The sequence below is a fragment of the Saimiri boliviensis genome, chromosome 1 (assembly GCF_048565385.1).
Source record: "Saimiri boliviensis isolate mSaiBol1 chromosome 1, mSaiBol1.pri, whole genome shotgun sequence".
Lineage (NCBI taxonomy): Eukaryota > Metazoa > Chordata > Mammalia > Primates > Cebidae > Saimiri > Saimiri boliviensis.
In genome coordinates this window covers 253,270,316-253,293,750 of record NC_133449.1, presented here as the reverse complement: position 1 = coordinate 253,293,750, position 23,435 = coordinate 253,270,316, and the positions used below count along the sequence as shown (strand labels likewise).

The 23,435-nt window shown below is 40.2% G+C and overlaps 1 protein-coding gene across 4 annotated transcripts in view; it reads right to left on the bottom strand.

The window, feature by feature from the left end:
- ARL15 (ARF like GTPase 15) overlaps positions 1–23,435 on the bottom strand; it is a 434,430-nt gene that overhangs the window by 291,568 nt on the left and 119,427 nt on the right. For all 4 annotated transcript variants that reach the window (XM_003925863.4, XM_074385918.1, XM_074385925.1 and 1 more), the window contains one exon: positions 6,254–6,398. In XM_003925863.4, coding sequence (XP_003925912.1) covers positions 6,254–6,398 — 145 coding nt within the window. The remainder of the gene's footprint in view (positions 1–6,253; positions 6,399–23,435) is intronic.

The window sequence follows — 23,435 nt, the reverse complement described above, 5'->3', positions numbered from 1 at the left end:
GAAAGAATCAATGTGCAGTTCAAGTACAAAGAATTCCCTCTTGTTCCACGGAGGCAAGTCTTTTATTCTATTCAGGCTTTCAACTGGCTGGATGAGGCCAAACCACATTATGGAGGACAATCTGTCAAACTCCGTAGATTTAAGTATTAATGTCATCCCAAAATACCCTTACAGAAACATCCAGACTAATGTTTGACTACATATTTGGGCCCTGGAGCCCAGCCAAGTTACACGTAAAATTAAATATATTTTTTAATCACTGGTTTTGAACAATTTTATTATGATGTGCCTTGTTAGTTATACTTATGTTTCTTTCTCTTTCTCTCTTTTTTCCCCCCAAGAGACAGAGTCTCTCTCAGTCTCTCTCTCTCCTCTCTCTCTCTCTCTCTCTCTCTCTCTCTCTGTCACCCAGGCTGGAGTACAGCAGTGTGATCACAGCTCATTTCAGCTTCAAACTCCCGAGCTCAAGAAGTCCTCCAACTTCTATCTCACAAGTAGCTACGACGACAGGTGTGCACCAACACATGCAGCTAATTTATTTATTTTTTTGTAGAGATGGGGTCTTACTATGTTGCCCAAGCTGGTGTCCAATTCCTGACCTCAACTGATCCTTCCATCCCAGCCTCCCAAAGTATTGGGATTACAAGTGTGAGCCACCATGCCCAGCCTTGCTCATGTTCCTTTTGGGGTTCAATGAGCTTCTTAGATCTGCAGGTATAGAGTTTTCTTCATGTTTGACAATGTTTCAGCCATTATTTTGTCAAATATTTTTCTGTCCCTTTCTACTCACCTTCATGGACTCAAATTACCCTAGGTTAGGTTTAAAGTTGTCCCTCAGCTCACTGGATGCTCTTTGCATTTTTTTCCATCTCAGACAGTCTGTATTAACAGATAGAATACAGTTATAATAACAGTTTTAATGTCCTTTTGCTAGTTCTGATATTTACATCGGTTCTGGGTCAGTTCCAATTTGATGATTATTCTCACTATGAATCATGTTTTCTGGCCTCTTCCCATGTCTGATCATCTTTGACTGACTATCACACATTGTGAAGTCTACCTTGTTGAGTGATGAATATTTTTTCTTTAAATCCTATACAGCTTTGTAATGAGATACATGAACATTATCAGACACCCAACCGAGGTGTTGGAACTTGCTAGTATTATCTGCCAGGTGAGTCCAGAGTAGTACTACACTTACGGCTGACCTTGCCAAGTACTCTACCCACTTCCTTGTGAGTTACAAGTTTTCCAGTCCGTACTGTTGCCTCTAGTCCTTTAAGATGGTTCTTTCCGTGGCCTTGGGAAGCTTCCTCACATGCATGCATTAAATATTTTGCTGGAAACTCAAGGAAGACCCTCTGAAAATCTCTAGCATTCTCTCTCTGTACAACTCTTTTCTCTGGCACTCTGTCCTATGAATGTTAGCTATCTTGGTCTCCCCTTGCTCTCAGCTTCATCTCCTCAATGCAAGTTCCCTGAGCTCCACCTCAGCTCCCTCTGGAACTGTGCCACAGCCTGGAAACTCTCAAGGCATTAAGCTGGGACAATCACAGTATACATCTCATTTGTTTCTCACTCTCAGGGATATTGTCTTTTGTTGCTTGACATTCACTGGCTTGAAAATTGTTGTTGTGTATATTTCATGAGCTGGTGGTGGTGGTTGTTTTTTTAGGTGGGAGTGCAAACCAGTTCAGTTATTCCATCTTACCAGAAATGCTCACTCATTCTTGTGCTCACTGCCCTCTCTTGAGCATCTTCAGTCTCTCCTTTTCCCCTGACGAGCACTCTAAACCTCTGTCTACTAGCATGCTCAAGAGACCTTTTCTTATAGAAGCACATATGCTTGGCACTATTTTCTCTTTTTCTGTCCATCTTCTTGAAAGAATCGTCTATATGCCAAAGAGCTAAGGAGGGAAAATGATGTCTATCCCTCAGTTCCTTTGCTTGCTCATCAATCCCCTCATTTCTCAGGTTGGTTTCCACCTCAATACTCTTCTGAAACCATTTCTACCATTAGTTATTAAATACCACATTGTTACCACATCCAATGTCTTTCTCAGACTTCAGACTTATACTTACCTTATTTGACTGGTTCTTTTGATTTCTTGCCCATATTTGACTTAAAGGATATTATATAGAACTGTCTGACCTATATTCCTTATCAAATACAGATACTGTAACATAAGCTCCAAAGAGCAGGGTTGTTTATATATTTTGTTAACTGACATATCCTTAGTCCTTAAGTCAGTGGTGGTTACATAACTGGCATTCAATGAACGTGGAATTAATTAACAAAATATAATTGGTGCTTAGCATTCTTCTCTCCTTCTACCCATTACCCCTGGACAATCTCATTTAAATCCAAAGAGTGGTCTCTCAAATCTATCTACAGAATCTCTCTAGTATGCTTGTCTTTTAGCATTTGGATCATTATTGGATGTACTGTCAACACCTCAAAATTAGCATGCCTCAAACTAAACTCATTATTTTTATCTTAAACTATCTGTCATGTTTCCCTATCTTTTTTTTTCCCAACAATTCACCCAAACACAAAGCTATAAACTTGACTCATATGTGATTGCTTTATCTTCCTTTCCTCTCAAATACCCAGCATGACAGTCACTTTTACAGTAACAATAACACCCCCAAAAGCACTGTCCCTGCTGGATCACCTATATATCTAACAGGCCTCCCAACAGTTTCTCTAGTCTCTAGCCTCAGATCCCCACACACCTTAATCTCTGCATGCTGTGCCTTAACCCAGTAAAGTCACTAATCTTTCTCTGAATACGCCTATGCTTTCTATCCCCACTTCTCCTCACCCCATTCCTCTCTGCTTGGATCTTACCCATCATAAAAGAACCTACTCAAGTAACCTTCACTATGAGCTTTCTTTGACCCTCCAGATTAGAAATGCTCTCCTCTTTTAACATTCATATTTACACCATTAAGTATATCACATATCAGATTCTGTCTTAGCACAGAGCCTGGCATATATTAAATAAGCAATACATGTGAACTGTTTTTGTTTTGTTCTGCTTTTGTTTCTTGAGACAGAGTTTCACTCTTGTTGCCCATGCTAGAGTGCAATGGCGTAATCTCAGCTCGCCACAACCTCCGCCTCCTGGATTCAAGTGATTCTCCTACCTCAGCCTCCCAAGTAGCTGGGATTACAAACAAGCACCACCATGCCCAGCTAATTTTATATTTTTAGTAGAGATGGGGTTTCTCCATGTTGGTCAGGCTGGTCTAGAACTCCCGACCTCAGGTAATCCACCTGCCTCAGCCTCCCAAAGTGCTGGGATTACAGGCATGAGCCACTGTCTCCGGCCTATGTGAACTGTTTTTATCAATACACAGCTTATCTTCCTAACCTCGGCTTCTTGATGGCAGCTTCGTGCAAAGAGACCTCCAAAAAGGCAATGTGCCAGGTTCAGAACAAAGACAACTCAAAGAAGCTTCATATCCAAAAAATTAGCCAAACTAATAACTAATTCATCAGAGAATTGACTAGCACCCAATGATTCTGGTAAAACCTATTATTAAAAAATTTAATCAAAACAAATATAAAGTATAGCTTACAAGTAATACAATTATGTACAGATACTCTTTTACACTATAATTCAAAACTTCCTCTAGCAATAGTGCTAGAAGATAACTCTCGTAAGTGAAGAAGAGCACACTTGGTGTTACTCTTACACATATTTTAGAAGCTATTTTGCTTGAAAAGAATTAAGCTAATAAAGTTTATATAACTTCATTGCACATTACTCAAAAGATATTCACAGTTTTACAATCAATCAATTATATATACTTCCATCAGAAATCCTAAACCCTGGATACTACTAAACTTCACTTGAACACCTGAACTGGCATCCTATCTCTAGTTCTGTAACAACAGCCATGTCACCATACCTTTAAACTTCAGGTAATTTAGAAACAGAACATGGAAAAAGATTCTTATCTGTCATATAAGTCTGTTACAAGGCTCATAGAAGACTATATAGATTCAATTTACTTTTTGCTTATGAATTTAACAGACATCTGTATCCATGCCCAAACCTTGTGCCGGACTCTGGGTATGCAATACCACATGTGATGCTCTATCTGCCCTTAGGAGATTATAACCCAAGATGGGGAGATGCGCATGTACACAAAGCAATGCTACAGACACTAACGGGGAGAAGTATGGACAACGCCCATTGGGGAGAGGGGGGAATACTCGGTTCTGCCCAAGGAGAAAAGAAGGTAGTCAGAAACAGCTTCTGCAAAGAGGCTACACGTGAGCTCTGCTAATCCTCTCTGAGGTGTCTCTACTCATTACAATCCCCCTATTCTTTCCCTCATTCTAAAATCAAGTCATGTTTCTGTTCCTTTAACAGCTCCACAGTTTCTTATCTCAATTCTAAAATCTGAAAAGTCCTCAAAACCTACACTTTTTTTCCTAACTTATTTGCTGGCAAAACCTGCCCTGAACTGATGTAAGGTTCTTGATCAACAATATCCTTTCTACTTGTTTTAGGAAATCCTAGTTAATAATTCCATCATCCAACCATCACCTAAGCCAGGAACTGAGCCAGCCATGGCTTTCTCGCTCTCACTCTCCAAACCCAACTGCACCAGGCTTTGTCAGTTCTAGCCCTCAAATATATATCCTACCTATTCCTTCCTCTTCTTCCCCCTGTAACTGCCTCAACCAAGGCCTTCATCATCTCAGCTGCACCATCGCAGTAATCTTCTGACTCCACCTCTAACAGCGCTCCTTACAACTTAGCCCCTATGTCATGGCCACCTTGACCCTTCCCAAATGGACATCTGATCATACAGTTTCCTTGCTTAAAACATTCTGATGTCTCTGTACTACCTATATGCAAATCCCAGACTCCTGAGCACAGTATGAAAGGTCTGCCAAAACTCAGCCACCACTGAATACAACTCATCTCCTGGCACTCCATTAAATATATGCTGCAGCAATGCAGAAATGTGGTTTCCAGGGGTTGCCAATCTGTTTCATACTCCTTGCACTCACACTGTCCCTCTGCTCCTGAATCCTCTTTCTTTTCCACCCCTACACCTTGTTTCTTGTACCAGGCCTACTTACCAAGTTCAAATCCAATGTAGCAAACCACATTGTACATCCTTCCCCTCCCCCAGTTCCAGGCAACACTGTCATGCCTCTTCTTTCCGTGCCCCATCTATTTTGGGATATGAACTTAATGTTTATGTAGCCAGTATACTGAGACTCCTGGAATGCTGAAATCATTGCTTATCCCATGTCTAACACTGGACCTAGCACACAGTAGGTGTTCAAAATAAGCTGGTCAAGTTAACAGTCTTTCCAACTTTCCCAGACAACGTCTCACCCTTCTCCTTCCTTATCAGCTCACCCTGCAGAGGAGCTCTGTTCTTTGTCTCCTGAAGCTGCTCTTCCATGACTTCCTCTAGCTTATGCTCTTCTTTCCTTCTTCATTGTCAAAAGAGAAAGAGGACACATTTGAGAAGTGAAAGATACCCCAACCAGGATTTCTCGCTATTAACTTGACACTGAAAACATTTTGGGCCAGATAACTCTTTGCTGTGGGGGCTGCCCTGTGCATTGTAGGATGGTTAGTAGCACCACTGGCCTCTATCCACCAGAAGCCAGTAATACCCTCCCCACAAATGTCTCCAAAATGTCCCTAGATTGAGAACCACTGCCGTAGACTGACTTTTCTTAGCTATGTCAGGAAGCAACAGGAGAAGACTGGTGCATGATCGCCTGCACGGACTTCCCTCCAGGTGAAAAATGATGAGGAAAGAACATTCAGACTACATCAGTTTACTGTTTAGGGAGTGTGTGGCCAAGAAACGAAGGCTGGAGTGACACTTCAAGGAAGGAAAGTACTCCATGGGCCCAAGATGAATCCATTTTGTCATATATCAGAGTTTCAGATTTCAGGATTCACTTCTATTAATATATTACCAAGCTTCTTTTATTCATTGTCACTGACATGACCTGCTAGAGGGATACAGGATACAGCAATTTAACGCTATTAAATCCATTTCAACTCTGAAAAAAAGATAGTGTTTAAAATTAAAATAAACTGACTAAAGCATTAAACTATAAGTACCAAAACCTAAAATGCAATTAAAAAAAAACAAAAAAAAACTATAAGTAGAGGGAAGGTGAGGAACCACAAAAATTGCACAGGAAACTAGGACATCTTGGGATGAGAAAGAAAAAGGAACAGAACCCCAGCACAGTACCCACCTGTGGTAGACACGACGTTCTCAGGGCTTTCGCTGCAGAGTTTGGACAACAGACTGGTTTTGCCAGAGCCAGTGAGGCCTATGCAAACCAGGTCATATTCTGGTCGTGCAGGTGGTGGTCCCTTGCAGCAAAGTGCTCTAAAACACTGCCAAAAGAAAGGGGGGGGGGGAATGTTCCTTTAAGTAAGAGTGTGGAAACAAACCTTAGTCACATTGAAAATGACTGAGTATGTATTAAGAAGTAATTGAATAAACTATTACTTATAAGGAAGAAAATGGTAACTTTAGAATGGTGAAACCTGGAGACACCACTCTAGCCAAGTGATCAAAGTTAACATTCTTAGTTATGAAACGTTTGTCTACTTCATGGCCCCCTTCCTGCTGTGGCAGGTGCACTGCAAGGAGCATGACATCATCCCGCAGCTTTCCTGCCAAAACCACACAACCTCAATCTAAGCAAGAGGAAACCAGATAAAGCCAATCTCAGGAGTATTTCATAAGGCAACTGGCCTGTTCTCCAAAATATCAATGTCTTAAAAGTCAACGAAAGACAGAGGAACTGTTCCATGTTAAAGAAGACTAAAAAGACATAATAAAAAAAAAAATGCAATACATCTTGGACTGGATCTTAGATCAAGAGGGAAAAAAATACCATAAATGATATTATTGAGACAATAAGTGAGCACTGAATATAGATTACATATTAGGTAAGAGTACTGTATAACGTTAAATTTCCTGAATTTAATCAATGTACTGTGGTTATATAAGAAAAATCATTGTTTTGAGAAAATATTCTAATTACTTATAATACCTCTGAGTATTTAGAGGTGAAGGGTCTTGATGTCCACAATTAATTGGCTCAGAAAAATTCTAAATCTCCAGCTGCATCTTTTATCTAGTGAGGAGAGTGATAAAACCAACATGACAAAATGTTAATGACTAGTGATACTGAGTGAAAAGAAGAGAGGAAAATTCCTTGTTCTGGTCTTACCACTGTCTGATATCATTTCAAAATACAAAGATATTTAAAATCATTAAATAGAGTCTCTGTACATATCATTGCCTTTATGGCCTTTGCTAAATTGTTTCAGGTCAATCAACCAGGGTACTATGAACTGTAGTATAGTTTGGGCACTGCACAAACTTGTTTGCTCTGCAAGAGTTAATGACAAAGGGATTTGAGCTGGGCACTGTGGCTCCCACCTGTAATCCCAGCACTTTGGGAGGCCAAGGCTGGTGGATTACCTGAGGTCAGGAGTTCGAGATTAGCCTAGCCAATGTGGTGAAACCCCGTATCTACTACACACACACACACACACACACACACACACACACACACACAATTAGTCAGGCCTAGTGTCGGGTGCTTGTTGTCCCAGCTACTCAGGAGCTACTCAGGAGACCGAGGCAGAAGAATCACTTGAATCTGGGTTGCAGAGGTTGCAGTGAGCCAAGTTGAATCTGGGTTGCAGAAGTTGCAGTGAGCCAAGACTGTGCTATTTCACTCCAGCCTGGGCAACAAGAGCGAGACTTCATTTCAAAATGAAAAAAAGAAAGCCAACAGGATTTGGGAGACAGGGTGTCCATGCAGCTTTTGCTCTTTCTACTTATCCCATATTCATTTGTTAGGGGCCAACCATGTACCAGCTTGTAGAGCCTGAAACATTTAGGGCCTAAATGATTCATGAGAGAAAGAGGTAAAGGGGGAGACGGGGGGAAAGGAGGCAGATCTACTCACTTCTGGGTCATCTGGAGATCATGAGAGAAGAGACCTATAAAAAAGCCTGTGTTGATTCATCTCAGTCAGATAAAATCTGAGTCCTAATTGGCTGTGATACTCTCGTAAATCAAGCTTGATTGTCTCTCTCCCTCATTTCTCACATCTAATCAACAAATCTAGTTCGTATGACCTCTGAAGTAGCTCTAGGATTGTCCGCTTCTGTCCAACCCAGGCCATCATCACCTGGACAGCATCAACACCCTCCCCCTGGTTCCAGCATATTTGTTCTTGTACCCCCTATTCTCCACACTGCAGCCACTGGATTGCATATAAGGAGAAAATCTGACCTTCTGTGCTTAAGCCACCCACAGTGACTTTGCCCAGCTCTCGAGCCCAAATCCTTACCACTGTCTACCCCACACTCCATGATCTGCTCCAGCCAAGCTCACCAGCCTCATTGCCCTCACACCCCTAGCTCCTCTAGCCATGCCCTCTCTCACCTCAATTGAGGCATCTAATACATTGTTCCCTCTTCCCCCGCTTCAGGACTTAGCCAACTCCTCATCATTTTTAGGTCTCAACTTAATCATCCTGTGCTCAGGGCAGTCTGCTCCAATCCTAAGATTGTGTTAGCAATTCACGTCTACAGGGCTTTTGTAAATTACAGTTTCTTATTCACCACCAGCCTATGAGAACCATGTCTGTCCCCCTTCATCTCAGTACCCCCAGTGTCTAGCAGAGAACATGGCATAGAATCTACCTTCAGCAAGTAATTGTTGAATGAAGAATGAGTGACACTCAAATTTTACCTAAGAGAAAAAAAAAAAAAAAGAAAACATAGAGACTAATAGAATGCTTGGTTTATGCTCTCTGGGCCCTCCACGCTTCAAGAAGGTAATGTCAAAATAAGAAAACCCTTGACTTTTTCACTTAGCTTCAATGCCATTAGTTAGCCTGGTTCTAGAAAGAGTGGTTTTGGTATACAGGATCAAATTTGTTGGTAACTTAGAGCTTCTTTTTGTCCTAATTCACTTTTCCTCCATTTGTAGGAGGTTCTGCCTGCTTCTGGTAAGCAATTCTATGACCCATATTCTTCATGGGTTTATTCGATGTTAATTGTATTTCCGCCCAGTCTTTTCAAGCCTGATGAGTCCTTTCAGTCTGCCTTCATCCTTTGAGATGTTCTTCTCTGACCTTCCTTCAGTTCCAGCACACCATCTCCCACAAGATTAATGACCACAACTACTAACAGCATTCTAGACGCCAACACATTACATTGTGGATTCATATGAAGGCTGGCTGATATTGTCTAACTTTAATAAATTTTTTATAAAGTCTGTCTCCCAGGCTCAGGATGAGTTTTTCCCAGAAATAGATTTATTTATGGATGCATCTATTCCTTCAAAGATGGCTACCGGCTAGCAGCTGTTCAGACTTAGAAGAGGTCTTCCACATTCAACTAGGACATACAACAAAACCAGTCACACAGTTTCTTTTACTGGGCTGCTTTGGTTTTAATTGGGTTCAAGGAGGAGAAACCCTATCCCTGCTCTAGAAGCCTTCATTCTCACTCTGCTCCCTGCCACAATTCCTCTGGACTATCTCCTGGAGGAAGGCTGGCCTGACTACCCTGGCCCAAACTATCATAAATCTTTAATATCAAATAAAACTGTATGTGACTGATTGCTAGAGCATCGTATTTAAATTATTCATGTTATTATCACTCATATTTTTGCCAAACACTCCAGAATTTCACCTTCATGTTCTTTTTAAAATCCAGAGTCTAAAAACTTTGTAGCCCACGCCATTAATATCTATGTCACCTGCTTATTCTAGGTCACCTAAGACATCTCTCACATAAAAGATAATTTCGCAGTGACAGCGGTGATACTCTATCCACTGTGTTTTCTCCTTTCTCTTTCTTTTTCTTTTCTTTTTTTTTTTTTTTTTTTAAGCCAGTCTCTCTCTGTCCCTCAGGGGCTGGAGTACAGTGCTGCTGTCAACACTCACTGCAACCTCCACAATCCTAGGCTCAAGCAATCCTCCCACCTTAGCCTCCCGAATAGCTGGGATTATAGTGTGCACCACTGCACCCAGGCAATTTTTGTATTTCTTTGTAGAGACGAGGTTTCACCAAGTTGCCCAGGCTGATCTCGAATTCCTGAGCTGAGGTGATCTGCCTGCCTTGGCTTCTCAAAGTGCCGAGATTACAGGTGTCAGCCGCTGAGAGCCCGACCTCTCTTCTCTTTTTATATTCTCAGCAGTGATGTCATCTTACTCTCATGGTTTCAATCATATAGCTGAATATCATAAAGACATCCAACATGACGTCTCCCCCTGCAACTCCTCAAGCTCTTTCTCAAAGTCCAGGCTCTGCAGTTCCAGCTGTTCCACAAGAACCCAAACTAAAACTGAATAAAACAAAAGCCTCCCCACAAAACCACAGGCTATGGAAATAAGGTACTTCGGAACATAAAGGCCAGATTGATAGTTATTACAAGGCAGAATCTTTGAAATAAACCACAGACTCTTAGAAATAAACAGGTATTTGAAATGACTGAATAAACCAATCCTATGGTTAACAGGAACAGTGTCAGATTTTGAGTCAACAAGATAAAACTTTTAAGAGTATGCTACTTCCAATGTGGAAGGAATGGTCAGGTTTTCTGAGTCAGTTCCTAAAAACTATACAGAGTTTTCATTTGTTTTTTGCTTTAAAACTTAATGAAGCTTTGAATCCTATAGTCAATTTACTTAAAATTACTCATTTTGGCCTCTAGACTATACTGTACCAAAGTTCATTGTGTGTGTCTCCTACAGCAGCTCTTGCATTGTGAAGAGTAAGCCCTTTTCACTGTTGTACAATGCGAAACACAATGCTGTCGGCAGTCCTGACAGCAAGCGGCAAACTCAGGCCTCATTCCCAGGCCAGACACTGAGGCATTGTGTAACTCTGTTCAAGCCTCATAAAACTATCCATGCTTCGGTTTCCCCATGATTAACCAGTAACGTTTTAACACTCTGCCACTTCCTTTCTTCAAGACGATGTTATGAGGTCTGGGTGCAATACATTATGCTACTAAGAAAGGCGCCATACGGGTAAATAACTGTTCATCACGATGTTCATTGTTCATTTTCCCAAGGTATCTTAGATGATAGTTAGCTTCCTTGGACAAGAGCCTGGCTGCCCGATATACAGCCCAGACTGCAGTACTTCTGTCAGCCCACAGCAGCCTCTACATGCTCCAGTGTACCCCAGTTCAGCCCAAGACACTAAATACACACAACTTGTCCCCACTCCCCTGGTAGCAGCAAGTAGAGAACAGAGCCAGTCTGAATATAAGTATAGTCTCAGGGGGGCCAACCAAGGGCACGGTCTCCATTGCCTAGACTGCTTCAGTTCACAGGTGTTTTCACACAGGGTCAGTTATGATTCTGTCTTTTTTAAAAGAACCCAGTGTATCCACTATATTATGTCAGGACACAGGATGTTCCCCATGCTGCATATCCACAAACTTCTAGAGCTGTATTTGAGGAAACAGTGTACCTAGGTCTTGAGAGGGCAAAGACCAGAATCATCCGTTATAACTGGCGATATCGTAGACTTTGGACAGATCATATAATCATATAATCAACAGCTGAAATAACAGATGAGCTTAAAAGCAGAAGCAATCCCCTTAGAAATATGTGCTTAAAAAGGAAAGTGACTCCGTATGTTCTCACTCATAGGTGGATGTTGGACAATGAGAACATGTGGACTCAAGGTGAGGAACATCACACACAGGGGACAGTTGTGGGGGTAGGGGAGAGACAATGGACGGTGGGGAGGGATAACATGGGGAGAAATGCCAGATATAGTATGCATCTAAAGTAAAATAAGTAAATTAAAAAAAAAAAAAAAAAAGGAAGGTGACTACAAACATTGGAAATAAAGGAAAGCAAAAGATAAAATTGCTAGAGTAAAATAAGGACTGGCATTTCAGTCTGGTGACCTAGTACCAAGGCAACAAGAATATCTTAAAATGTCCCCAATTCTGTTAGGGACAGAAATAAGGTATTTATTTCCCCAACAGTACCACACTTCGTAGGTCTAACAGAACACTGTACACAATAGGTACTTGATGAATAGCCCCTCATGTCAACACTGCAAAGCCCTAATTAAGCATTTAATTGTACATTTCATTTTCCTCTATATTTCCACCTTAATGACTTTAGCTACCTCCAAATCACCACCAGTCCTTCATATGGTCTGAGCACTTTGTGTTTCTATGCCACCCTGTTCCTGCGCACACAGAATAAAATTTCCTTGTTTCCCTCGTTCCTACTTGGCAAACTCCTACTCAACATTCTGTTTAAAGGGCACCTCCTCTGAGAAGTCTTCAGTTCCTTCGGAGAGAACTAAACCTTTTTTCCACTTTTTGGTCCTGTACACACTAGCTCTACAGCTAATACTGTGCCACACGTATTCTTTCTAACATTCATTGTGTGATAGAAATATTCACACAGATCTAAAGACATATCCATTCTTGGTCCTATTATTGGTTCAAAAAGCTTAATTTTACAGCTACCAAGGCACCAACACAGAGCAGCAAAGTTGTCCTACAAATATGTGTTTCTAGATGAGAATCTAGCTCCAAATCCTCCCACTTTGGCACTGGCCCCTGCATTGCCAGTATTTCCTACCATCCTGTTTCACTAAATTCCCAGCCCTTTGGGACATGGCATTTGTTTCAATTGATGCTCTGTTTTTCATCATGAATACATGATTTTATTCTGAGCATGATTTCAATTTGATTGAAGCTCTGTATAGTTGCTGGAAACTTTTCTTCAGTCGGCTTCGGGACTTCCCCACAGCCAGACGACCGAAGCCCCACACTGTTTCCTTCTCATTTCAATACTGGTCTCGCCAGACAGAAGCACAGGGTCTCCTAAGAAAGTTCACCAGGTCTTTCTCTATGCGGCCCAAGGGTGGGGCTGAGCACCGCTCTCAATAAATACTTGTTAGATTAATGAAACATCCATGAGTTGGTACCTAAAGGGAAGAGCAAAGTCACCCATAACTTTAAGTGTGTATATTTCTCACGCAGCTGGCTTCCAAACCACAAAGAGGCAGCTATTCATTCTGACCCTTCTCCGACTCTCATAATGAAGAAAAAAATAAGCTTCTCAAAGAAAGTCAGTTTCTAGAAGTATTCTCTAACACTAAGCATGTTCAATGAGTAAAACATTAAGACGTGCTTGAATATCTAAAATGGCTTGATTTAGAACAAAATATTTTCCAGGTCTGCAACAGTCAGAAATGACTCTGTCTTTTGAAAACGTAACCCAACACAAAATAAAACAAACTACAAAATGTGTTACAGGATCTGTCAGAGCTGCTTGAGCTCTGTAGGAGACACTGGGAGGGGCGAGTGTCCTAATAAATTAAAAACAAAACCAAAAACACCTAATGCTATTGAACACCAGATAAAAGTGACTTACCAGTATTAATTCATCTATTCCCTACAAAAGTACTATATGATTTCAATTTAAAGATGAGGAAACGGAGGCTTAAAGAAGTCAAGTAACTTGCCTACGTGGAACAAGATTCAAACCCTGGCAGTCTGGCTCCTGAGCTGTTTTCCAAACTTCTTCAGTGATAAACTTCTAACTTCTGAGGGTGTGTCATGCAAAGGAGACTTTAGACCCATTCTGTGTAGAGGGCAAAACAGAGATAAGAAAATGCACCAGAGAGCTATTAAGTGGCAGAACTGGGGTTCAAGCCAGGGTTATTCTGCTTCAGAGCCCTGGTTCATGCCCTCAAGTCAGGGATCAGAGCATCAGAAGTGGGTGCTCTGTTCTTCTGAGGGGGTGAAAGAGTGCTTTTAATAAGTTTGCCTGTGTAACGGAAGAGAAAAACACCGGGCAAAGGAAGGCAAAGATACAAGTCTTTGTATTGCTTCTTTACTTGTACCAGCAGGTTGATGGCTAAAGTATCTCTCATTCCAGGCAAAGCGGACCCGCAGCTCTTTTGGAGTTAGAGGAGTTGGGTGAGAAATAGTATCCTTAAGGTTCGTGTCCTGCTGAATTAGAGAGCAGGGGAGGAGGAGGAGAGATTAGCTGGGATGGAAGAAAAGGGGATACCAAAGTGCGGCTGGCTTCTCTCTTTCGCACAGCTTGCTTCTTTCCTTTAACCCTTTTTTGTCCTCTGGAAAGGACAAAACTTATGTATTAAGAGAAGCCAGCCAGGTGCAGTGGCTCACGCTTGTAATCCCTGCACTTTGGGAGGTCAAGGTGGGTGGATCATTTGAGGTCAGGAGTTCGAGATCAGCTTGGCCAATGTGGTGAGACCCCATCTCTACTAAAAATACAGAAATTACCAGGTGTGGTGGTACATGCCTGTAGTTCCAGCTACTCAGAAGGCAGAGGCAGGAGAATCGCTTGAACCCCAGGGGACAGAGGTTGCACTGAGCTGAGATCATGCCACTGCTTTCCAGCTGGGCCACACAGTAAGACTGTCTTAAAAATTAAAAAAAAAAAAAAAAGAAAGAAAGAAAAAAGAAAAAAAGGAGAAGAAGCCCATGTGGGCTGCAGAGATTTCTAATCCTAAGAACAGGAGTAAAGGAAAAAAATCTCTTTGGAAACAGTCACAGACTATATGTGTATATAAATTATACGTTAAAATATATGTGTATGTAAATTATATCTCAATAAAGTAAATAAATAAGTAAATACTAAATGAAATATTTTGAAGGAGATTGGAGGAGATTATGGGAGAAAATATATAAATAAACCGGGTTATGCAGAAAGGTTTGTGAAGGAGAAGGTCTTAATAAGCATACCATCTCTTAGCTAATCCTGGCTTTCTAGTTTTAAGGAGAGAAACAAATATCAAATATGTCCTGATATCTTAGGGTAACTAGTGGTTCTTGTAAACAAGTTCCAAATGGCATCTATAACAAGAGAAATAATAAACAGGGCAATGGAGTGCTGTGAAGAGGCCCCTGACTGCCAGACACATCCCAGCTGGAAGACTTCTCCACGTTCCAAGAGCAACCTGTGTTTTGAGGTGGAAATCCTGTCATCCTTTAAGACCCTAGTGGGAAAAAACAACAAATTGTTTTTACAGAAGGTGGGTCAAACCTTTCAGCCATGTGGGCTGTTGGGAGCACACAGATGAAGGCTTTGGCCTGGAATTGTCCCAGGGCTGAGGCTTCTGGCCAATACATCACACTGCCTCAGGACACTAAGTCTGTCTTTGCCTTACCCTTTGTATTTCTCAATCCACATTCCTTTTTGGGGTGAAATACTCCATTATTTCTGCTTTGTTCTGGGCTGTCTCCTGTCTCTGTCCCTATTAACTCGTGGCAACAAAAGAAACAAACAGAAGCAGGGGATTTCATGCTTAGCAGCTATAGACATTGGCCTCACGGCTTTGCAGAGGGGCAGACATCTGAGACTTTGAATGGAAGAGAGTGCCGCTGCGCTGAACCAGACCCGGGGCCCACGTGGCTCCCAGTCTGCATCAGTCATCCCTGATCAGGGGCATTCATGAGTCTTGGGATGTGGAATTCAAGATGAACCAAACATGAAGTTTTAAAAGTTAGGGCATGTATCTGATAATTAGATTTAAAGAAATGAATTCAAGATTCTCATATAATTCCTAGCTATGCATAATTTCAGATAATCTCACATTAGAAACAGATCTGAGGAATAGACTTTTTTCTTTTATTAGGAAGAGAAACTAAGTAAAAAAATAAATGTTTCTTTTTTAAAAATAGTAACTCTTATATTGTAATGACTTGATGGGAAATCGAATTTTTAAAAATCAATTTTTATAATAACGGAATTATGAAATATAACCAGCAATAAAATACCCAGGCATGAATGTCTGTAATGAGGCCTAAGCTTTATATGCCATATTCATAAACATCTCCAAATCAGGGCCTCACCTAGGTCAGTTTCAGACCATGCACTATTTTCTCTCTAAAGAGCAAAGTAATACAATTTAAATGGAAGTGAATGAGAAACCAATGCATTTTACTGCAAATCTCTCTTTTCTTTTTTTTTTTTTTTTTTTTTTTTTTGGTGATTACCTGAACAGAACATTTCTAAACAGAAAGTAAGGCATAAAAATACACAAACATTTTTAACATTCCTTTTTTCTATATTTTATACACTTGAGAAGAGGAGTCAGGACATGAAAACATTTAAAAGGAGCTAGGTGGCCAGGCACAGTGGCTCATGCTGGTAATCCCAGTACTTCGGGAGGCCAAGGGAGGAGGATCGCTTGAGGTCAGGAGTTCAAAACCATCCTGTTCAACATAGCAAAACCCCATCTCTCAAGATAAAAATTTTAAAATTAGCTATGTGTCATGGCATGCACCTGTATTTCCAGGTCCTGAAAGGCTGAGGCAGGAGGATTGCTTGAGCCCAGGAGTTCAAGGCTGCAGTGAGCTATGATTATTCCACTGTACTCCAGGATAGGCAATAGCAACCCTATCTCAAAAAGTAAAAACAACAGCAAAAAAAAAAAAAAAAAAAACAAAAGAGCTAGGCTCCATAAATAAACCTTCAAATGTATTTAAATATCACCAAAAAAATTTCCTAGGAAAGATCTCAATAAAGTAGATCCTTTCCATTCAAAAAGAGAGGAAAACAAACCAAAATTGTTTTTCTTGTAGTCCCTGAAAGTGGAAATTCTATTCTATTCTTTACTTAACAATCTTTTTGGCTCCATAAAGATGGAGCTCAGTCCCATATATGCTTCTAGTTACCAATTCCTATGAATCTGTCCAACTTTGCCTCTACTTTCTCCCTGTTCCTCCCTGACCCCAAAGCCTTTGTTCAGGACATCACCACAGGTTATCATTTGGATAACCACACTATCTTTTCTCCTAACTGGTGTCATTAGCTCAGGTCTTAATCCTACTCCAATTTAGTCTCCAGAACACTATGTTTTTCCCCTGATTTAAAATATTTCGATAGCCACCCACAGTTGTTAGGATAAAGTACAGACTCCTTACCTAGGCAGACAAGGAGCTTTACGATCTGACCTTTGCCTTCATTTCTGGCCTCCAATAGTTGTTATGGGGATTACATGAAATAATGTCTAACATCTCAAATATGTTTTGACACACAAAACTTAATTGAAGATATTATTTTCCCCCCACATACATGGTCCTCATGGCAATCGTATGCACCACCATGCAGTTTCCGATCCATTCTCTTTCCTGCTCCATGTCAGCAAAGGGGCTGACTCCCTTCCTACACATCCTTCCTCACTGTTTTCCTCTGGCTGGCTTTTAGTCATCCTTCAAAATTCATCTCAATGATCCTTTCTTTTAAGATGACTTCTGTGACCCTCAGTCTGGTTTAGATGGCCTTCTCCAAACTCCCTTAGTACCCTTCCTATTCCACTGTCGTAACACTCATCATTCTGCCAAGTACAATTGATTTGCCATCCATCTTCCCCCACTGGACTTAGAGCACTTGAATGCAGGTACTGCTACTAATTTAACTTTGGAACATGAGTATCTGAGCAAGCCACGTGGTCAGATGTGCTCCCAGTGATGTGTGTGGCTGTGATTAAAAGCATGGTTAGACAAGCCTGAAATCAAACCCTATGGCAATTAGGACAAATTACTTCACTGATAGCTGTTACCTAATCTAGAAAATAGGAATCATCTCACAGGACTGCTACGAGTAGTAAATAAGGTACTGTACACAAAATGCTCAGCACAGTACTCAATAATCAATAGATGTTATTATCATCATGAGTGCTAATATTAGATTTTTCACTTACAATAGTGTTTTCCTAAAGAAAACATTAGGATTCTTCTCATAGTAAACAATTACAGATAATTCAGGATTTAGGTTTATTTTAACATCAATTTGGTCAAAGATCTGATATGATATACCAAATCCCAATGGTGGCTAATGACATAAAGGCAGTCCTTTTGGTTTGCAATAATAATTAAAAGGTAGTAATATGACATATAGTGGGACAATCATTGGATTTTTTTCTTCCCTTAAAGGTGAAAACCCCTAAAAACACACTTTCAAGAATTACTGGTTTATCCAAACAGTTAAATTGACTCTCTTTGAATGTAAATTTCTATACAGACCTAGACAAAAGCATAACAGAGCAGGAGTGTCTATAATCCCTGGACATTCTCAAATCACATTGCTTTAACTACTGACAAAGACAAATGCTTACTATGGTCTAGCGCGGAGAAGCCAATACAGTGAGCGAAATGCTATCTCGCCTCACACATCAACACACGTGCTAGACAGATTCTGATTGCAAAGTCTGTTATTGGTGATGATAGAGACAGAGAGGGCACAGCTGGATATTTCAGATCCACAGCTGAGCTGGCAGCAGTGAGAGTTCAAGCCATCTTCTCACTTTAAAAGCTGGAATGAATCTGTGAGAGTTAGTTAAAGGTGTGCTTTATTAAAGAGGCACTTTCCGACTACTGTCAAACTTCACAAGCAAAAGCTGAACACATAGATTAAGGCAGATGTTTGTGGGGTCACCTATCAGATGTCAACTGATCTCTTTCAGCACCCACAAATCACTTATCAAAAATGAAATACCAAAACAAAAGTTTCCCTTCAAGACTAAATGTAGCATGTGGACTTAATTTATATTACGAACGCTTTTAGTATTTGCTTTATATTATGCTCTGAAATTAGCACAGGCACAAATGCCTTAAATTATGTGTCCTGAATTTACAGCCCAAATTACATAGATTATACAAGTACCATATACAGATTCATGAAGATATTAGAGAGACTCCATGGGCCTGATACGTTTAACTAGGGTTTTACTAGAATAAAGTCTGAATAGCATCGACTTTTTTTTTTTTTTTTTTTAGTCAAACAAAGCACTAACTCCATCAAAGAAGTTCTCAAACTACCAGGAAAATATGATACTTGAACATTCTAAGTGGTTCTTAAAAAGGGATGTCCTCCTTTTCCTTTTGTACAAAACAGGGTTCAGATTGCAAATAACACGAAAGCAATTTATTGGAAGGATATTCATCATTCACAGAATTTGAAGAGAAGGATAAAGAACAGCAAGAACCAAGGCAGCCCAAGGTAACGGTTGTTAAGTTGTAGGAGTTGCCACTTATGCTAATTGCTTGCCACCCTGCACCAAACTCCACTGCAGCCATGAGAATGACATCAGAAGGCTCCAACACCACACTGTGCACCACTGAGCTGAAGTGTCTAACCAGCCAAGCCTTGCTGGGTTTCATGCTGGGGGCCCTGGCTGCCAGGTGGTTGAGAAAAAAATGGCTGCCCCCTGCCATCAGCAATGGAAGGAGGAAACCCTGATTCCAACTTCTTGTGGGATTTTCTCCAAACCAGGGCAGCTCAAACCAGTATCAACTATACATTTGGTCCTCCGGCCCAAGAGACAGCAGAACTTACCTAGTACTACAATTGAAAGACATAATATAGTCAGAACGTATTTATTCATCTTCCAATTCCACAGACTGATTCTGACTGAATGTGCCAGAGTCTTGGGAACGTTTGAGAGTTAGTCTGAACCAAGCCAGGGGACAGGATGAGGGCTGGTAGAAAACCTGGAGTGAATTTTCCTGAGCAAACGTGTTTTGCCTTCTCAGTGTCCCACTTGTTATTTAATACGCAGCTCTATTCTCCATGTATTCCCTTCTCCCTTTCTTTATTTTTACCGGTAAATTATTACATGTAAGAAGACAAGGCTGGCTGTGAATGTAGAGGAAGCAAATGCCCGACAGTTCCTATGTTCATACTTGCGTATTTTGCTTTCCTTTCACCTTCATATCTTATGGGGAGAAAATGGGACAGGACGTACTTGAAGCCATGTGTGGCACCTAGCTTTTGTTAATTAAACACAAAAACTCAGTGGGATAGTCTGAGCTATTGTTTGTCACTAGCAATGTAGATAGATATAAACTCCTTAAGGATGTATGACTAGCCATTCTTTTTCTTTTTTAAATAAAACCATTCTAGTTTTCAACCGTTTGTCTAAGTAAGGTACAATCCTTCAAGTCTCCCTTTTCCAATTTGCAAGTCACACCATAATTGTGAAGCAACATTGCAAGAAGAACAAAAAAACTACTCATCTGGAACATGCAAAAAAAAAAAAAAAAAAGTACAGCAATCATATTTATGGTTAGCAATAAATAAATAAAGGTCCTTGGCTAACAAACTCAGCTTTCCCAAAAGGAAAAAACCTGAAGGCTCACAGTAAACTATCATGTTAAGAAAAAGAAGTGGGGGAATGGTAGTGGGAGGAAAAGGATTAGGTCAAGGCATGTGTTTTATAGAAAAGGACATTAGGCCTCATTTGCTTGGTGAATCTGTGGAAATAATTTATGATATTCCATACAAGGAAATATGACTCCATCCTGAACAGACTACTTAGCTCCCCATGGCTCTTCATTAGCAAGAAAGGGCACGTTCATGACTCTTTGACTTTAGTGTTAACATTGATTTTATAATTACAATAATATTGGATACCAGGGTCCCTAAGGGAATTATTCATGGACAAATTAGAGACAGTGTTTGCCAGAGATAAAATATTCATCACCAAAAGAGTTTGTAAAATGTATCTGAGAGGACAGGGCTCACTTGGGATCTACATAGGAGGAATAAGATGTCACCAGAAAAATGCAAGAATTCTCTGATATGTAAACCTCTGAAACAAAGAATGTCAGTCTTAACAAATTCTGCATATATTAAAATAAGACGTCATTGTCACATAATCTGGGGACATTCTGGTAGGGTAGAGAATTCAAAATAGCGCTGAAATTTTCTTAACAGGGCTTCCAAAGCAAATATGTAACAAGGACCCATAGCTCCCTTTTCAATCCTATTAATCTTAAATTTCTTACAAATTGCAAACTTCTCTTTGCCTGAAGTTTACATCTCAGGCTAACCTTTTTGTGTGTGTGAGATCATTAGGGTTTTCTACATATAGGTTCATATCACTGGCAAAGTCATGTGCAAAAATTAGTTGCATGTCTATACGTTAATAATTAACAATTGGATAAAGGAAATGTCTATACACTAATAATTAACAATCTGAAGAGTAAATTATGAAAATAATTCCATTAATGATAGCATGGAAAATAATAAAACATTTAAGAACTAACTTAACTAAGGAGGTGAAACACTTGTACAACAAAAGCCACAAAACATTGCTGAAATAAAGAAGATACAAATAAATGGAAACACATCCCATGCTCACGGACTACATGACAATATAAGACAATAATGTTAATGTGTCAACAATACCCAAATGGATTTAATGCAATCCTATCAAAATCGAAATAATATTTTTATGGAAATAGAAAAACACACCCTATGATTCATATGGAATCACAAATGACAAAACAATCTTGAAAATAAAAAACAAAGCTGGAGGAGTCACACATCCATATTTCAAAACAAAGGCATAGTAATCAAAATAGCATGCTATTAGCATAAACACAGACATATAGAACAATGAAACAGAGATCCCCAAAATAAACCTTTGCATATATGGGCAAATGATTTTGGGCAAGGATGCCAAGACCATTCAATGGGGAAAAAACAGTCTTTTCAACAAATGGTGCTAGGATAACTGGATATCCATATGCAGGAGAATAAAGTTGGACCCTTACCTAACGCCATATACAAAAGTTAACTCAAAATGAATAAAAGGCCGAAAAGTATAAAACTTTTAGAAGAAAAGAGGGCAGAAGCTTCATGACATTGAATTTGGCAGTAATTTATTGGACGTGATACTACAGACACAGATGAAAAAAGAAGCAATAGGCAAAATTGGACTTTATCAAAACTAAAACATTTGGTATAACAAAAGATGATGTCAATAGTTTAAAAAGGCAGTCCATAGAATGGAAAAAAAATTGTAAATCATATCTCTAATAAGAAATCAATATCCAGAATATGTAGAGAAACCCTAAAACTAAACAATAAAAAAACTTAGTTCAAAAATGGACAAAGAATTTGAAATGACATTTCTCCAAAGAAGATATATAAAAGACTAATTAAGTATATGAAAACATGTTCAATATCACTAATCGTCAGGGAAATGCAAATCAAAACTACAGTGAGGGTTGGGTGTGGTGGCTCGCGTCTGTAATTCTAGTACTTTGGGAGACCAAGGCAGGCGGATCACTTGAGGTCAGAAGTTCAAGACCAGCCTGGTCAACAAGGTGAAATTTCGTTTCTACTAAAAATAAAAAAAAAAAATAGCCAGGTGTGGTGATGTGCGCCTGTGATCCCAGCTACTCAGGAGGCTGAGGCAGGAGAATTGCTTGAACCCAGGAGGCAGAGGTTGCAGTGAGCCAAAATCTCCCTACTGCACTACAGCCCGGGTAATAGAGTGAGACATCGTCTCAAAAAAAAAAAAAAAAAAAAAAACACTACAGTGAGATATCATTTATTAATATATCCATTATGATGACTACTGTCTTAGTCTGTTCCTGCTGCCATAATAAAATACCTGAGACTGGGTAGTTTACAAAGAACAGAAGCTTATTTTCTCACAGTTCTGGAGGCTGGGAAGTCCAAGATCAAAACACTGGCATTTGGTGTCTGGTGAAGGCCTTCTGCTACATCTTCACAAAGGCAAACAGGGGACCTAGCTAGTTTCCTGAAAGCATTGTATAAAGATATTAACCCCATTCATGAGGCCATAGCTCCCAGACTTAATCACCTCCTGAAAGCCTCACCTTTTAATACCATCACATTTGGGTCTTAGGTTCCAACATACGAATTTTGGGGAAGACATATACATGTACATTTTTGAAAAACCAAACCCACGACAATTTAGCACTCATCCCAAAACTATTCCTCCTGAAACTTTCCTCCTCAGTTAACGACTCAGGCCAAGAACTTCAGAATAATCCTTGGCACCTCTTTTTCTCTCAAACCACACATCCAATCACTCTGAAAATTCTGTCTGCAATAGCTTCAAAATATATCCAGACTCCAACTACTTCTCACCACCTCTACCCTTACCACTTCAATCTAAGCTATCACCATCTCTTGCTTTGATTATTCCAAAGTCCCACACTGGCTCCCTGCTTTCACTCAAACCTCCCTATAGTCTAACAGCACAGTAGCCAGAGTGATCCTATTAACAGATATCAGATCAAGTCTCTTTCCCATTCAAAATACTCCAGAGGCTCCCATCTCACTCAGGCTAAAATTAAAACCCTTACAGCAGACTACAGGGTTTTATAAAACCTGCCACTACCTCCTGCCTCCCCTACTACTATTTCTATGGCAACATCGACTACTATTTCTTTCCTCAGTCAGTTGCTCCAAGCAAACTGGTCTTCTTGCAGTTCCTGACCCATTCTAGGTAACATCCAACTTCAGGACCTTTGCTCTTACCATTCCCTCTGCCTAGAAATCTCTTGCCCTATATAGACATGATTCATAGTCACTCCTTTATGTTGTTTGGGTCTTTACTGAC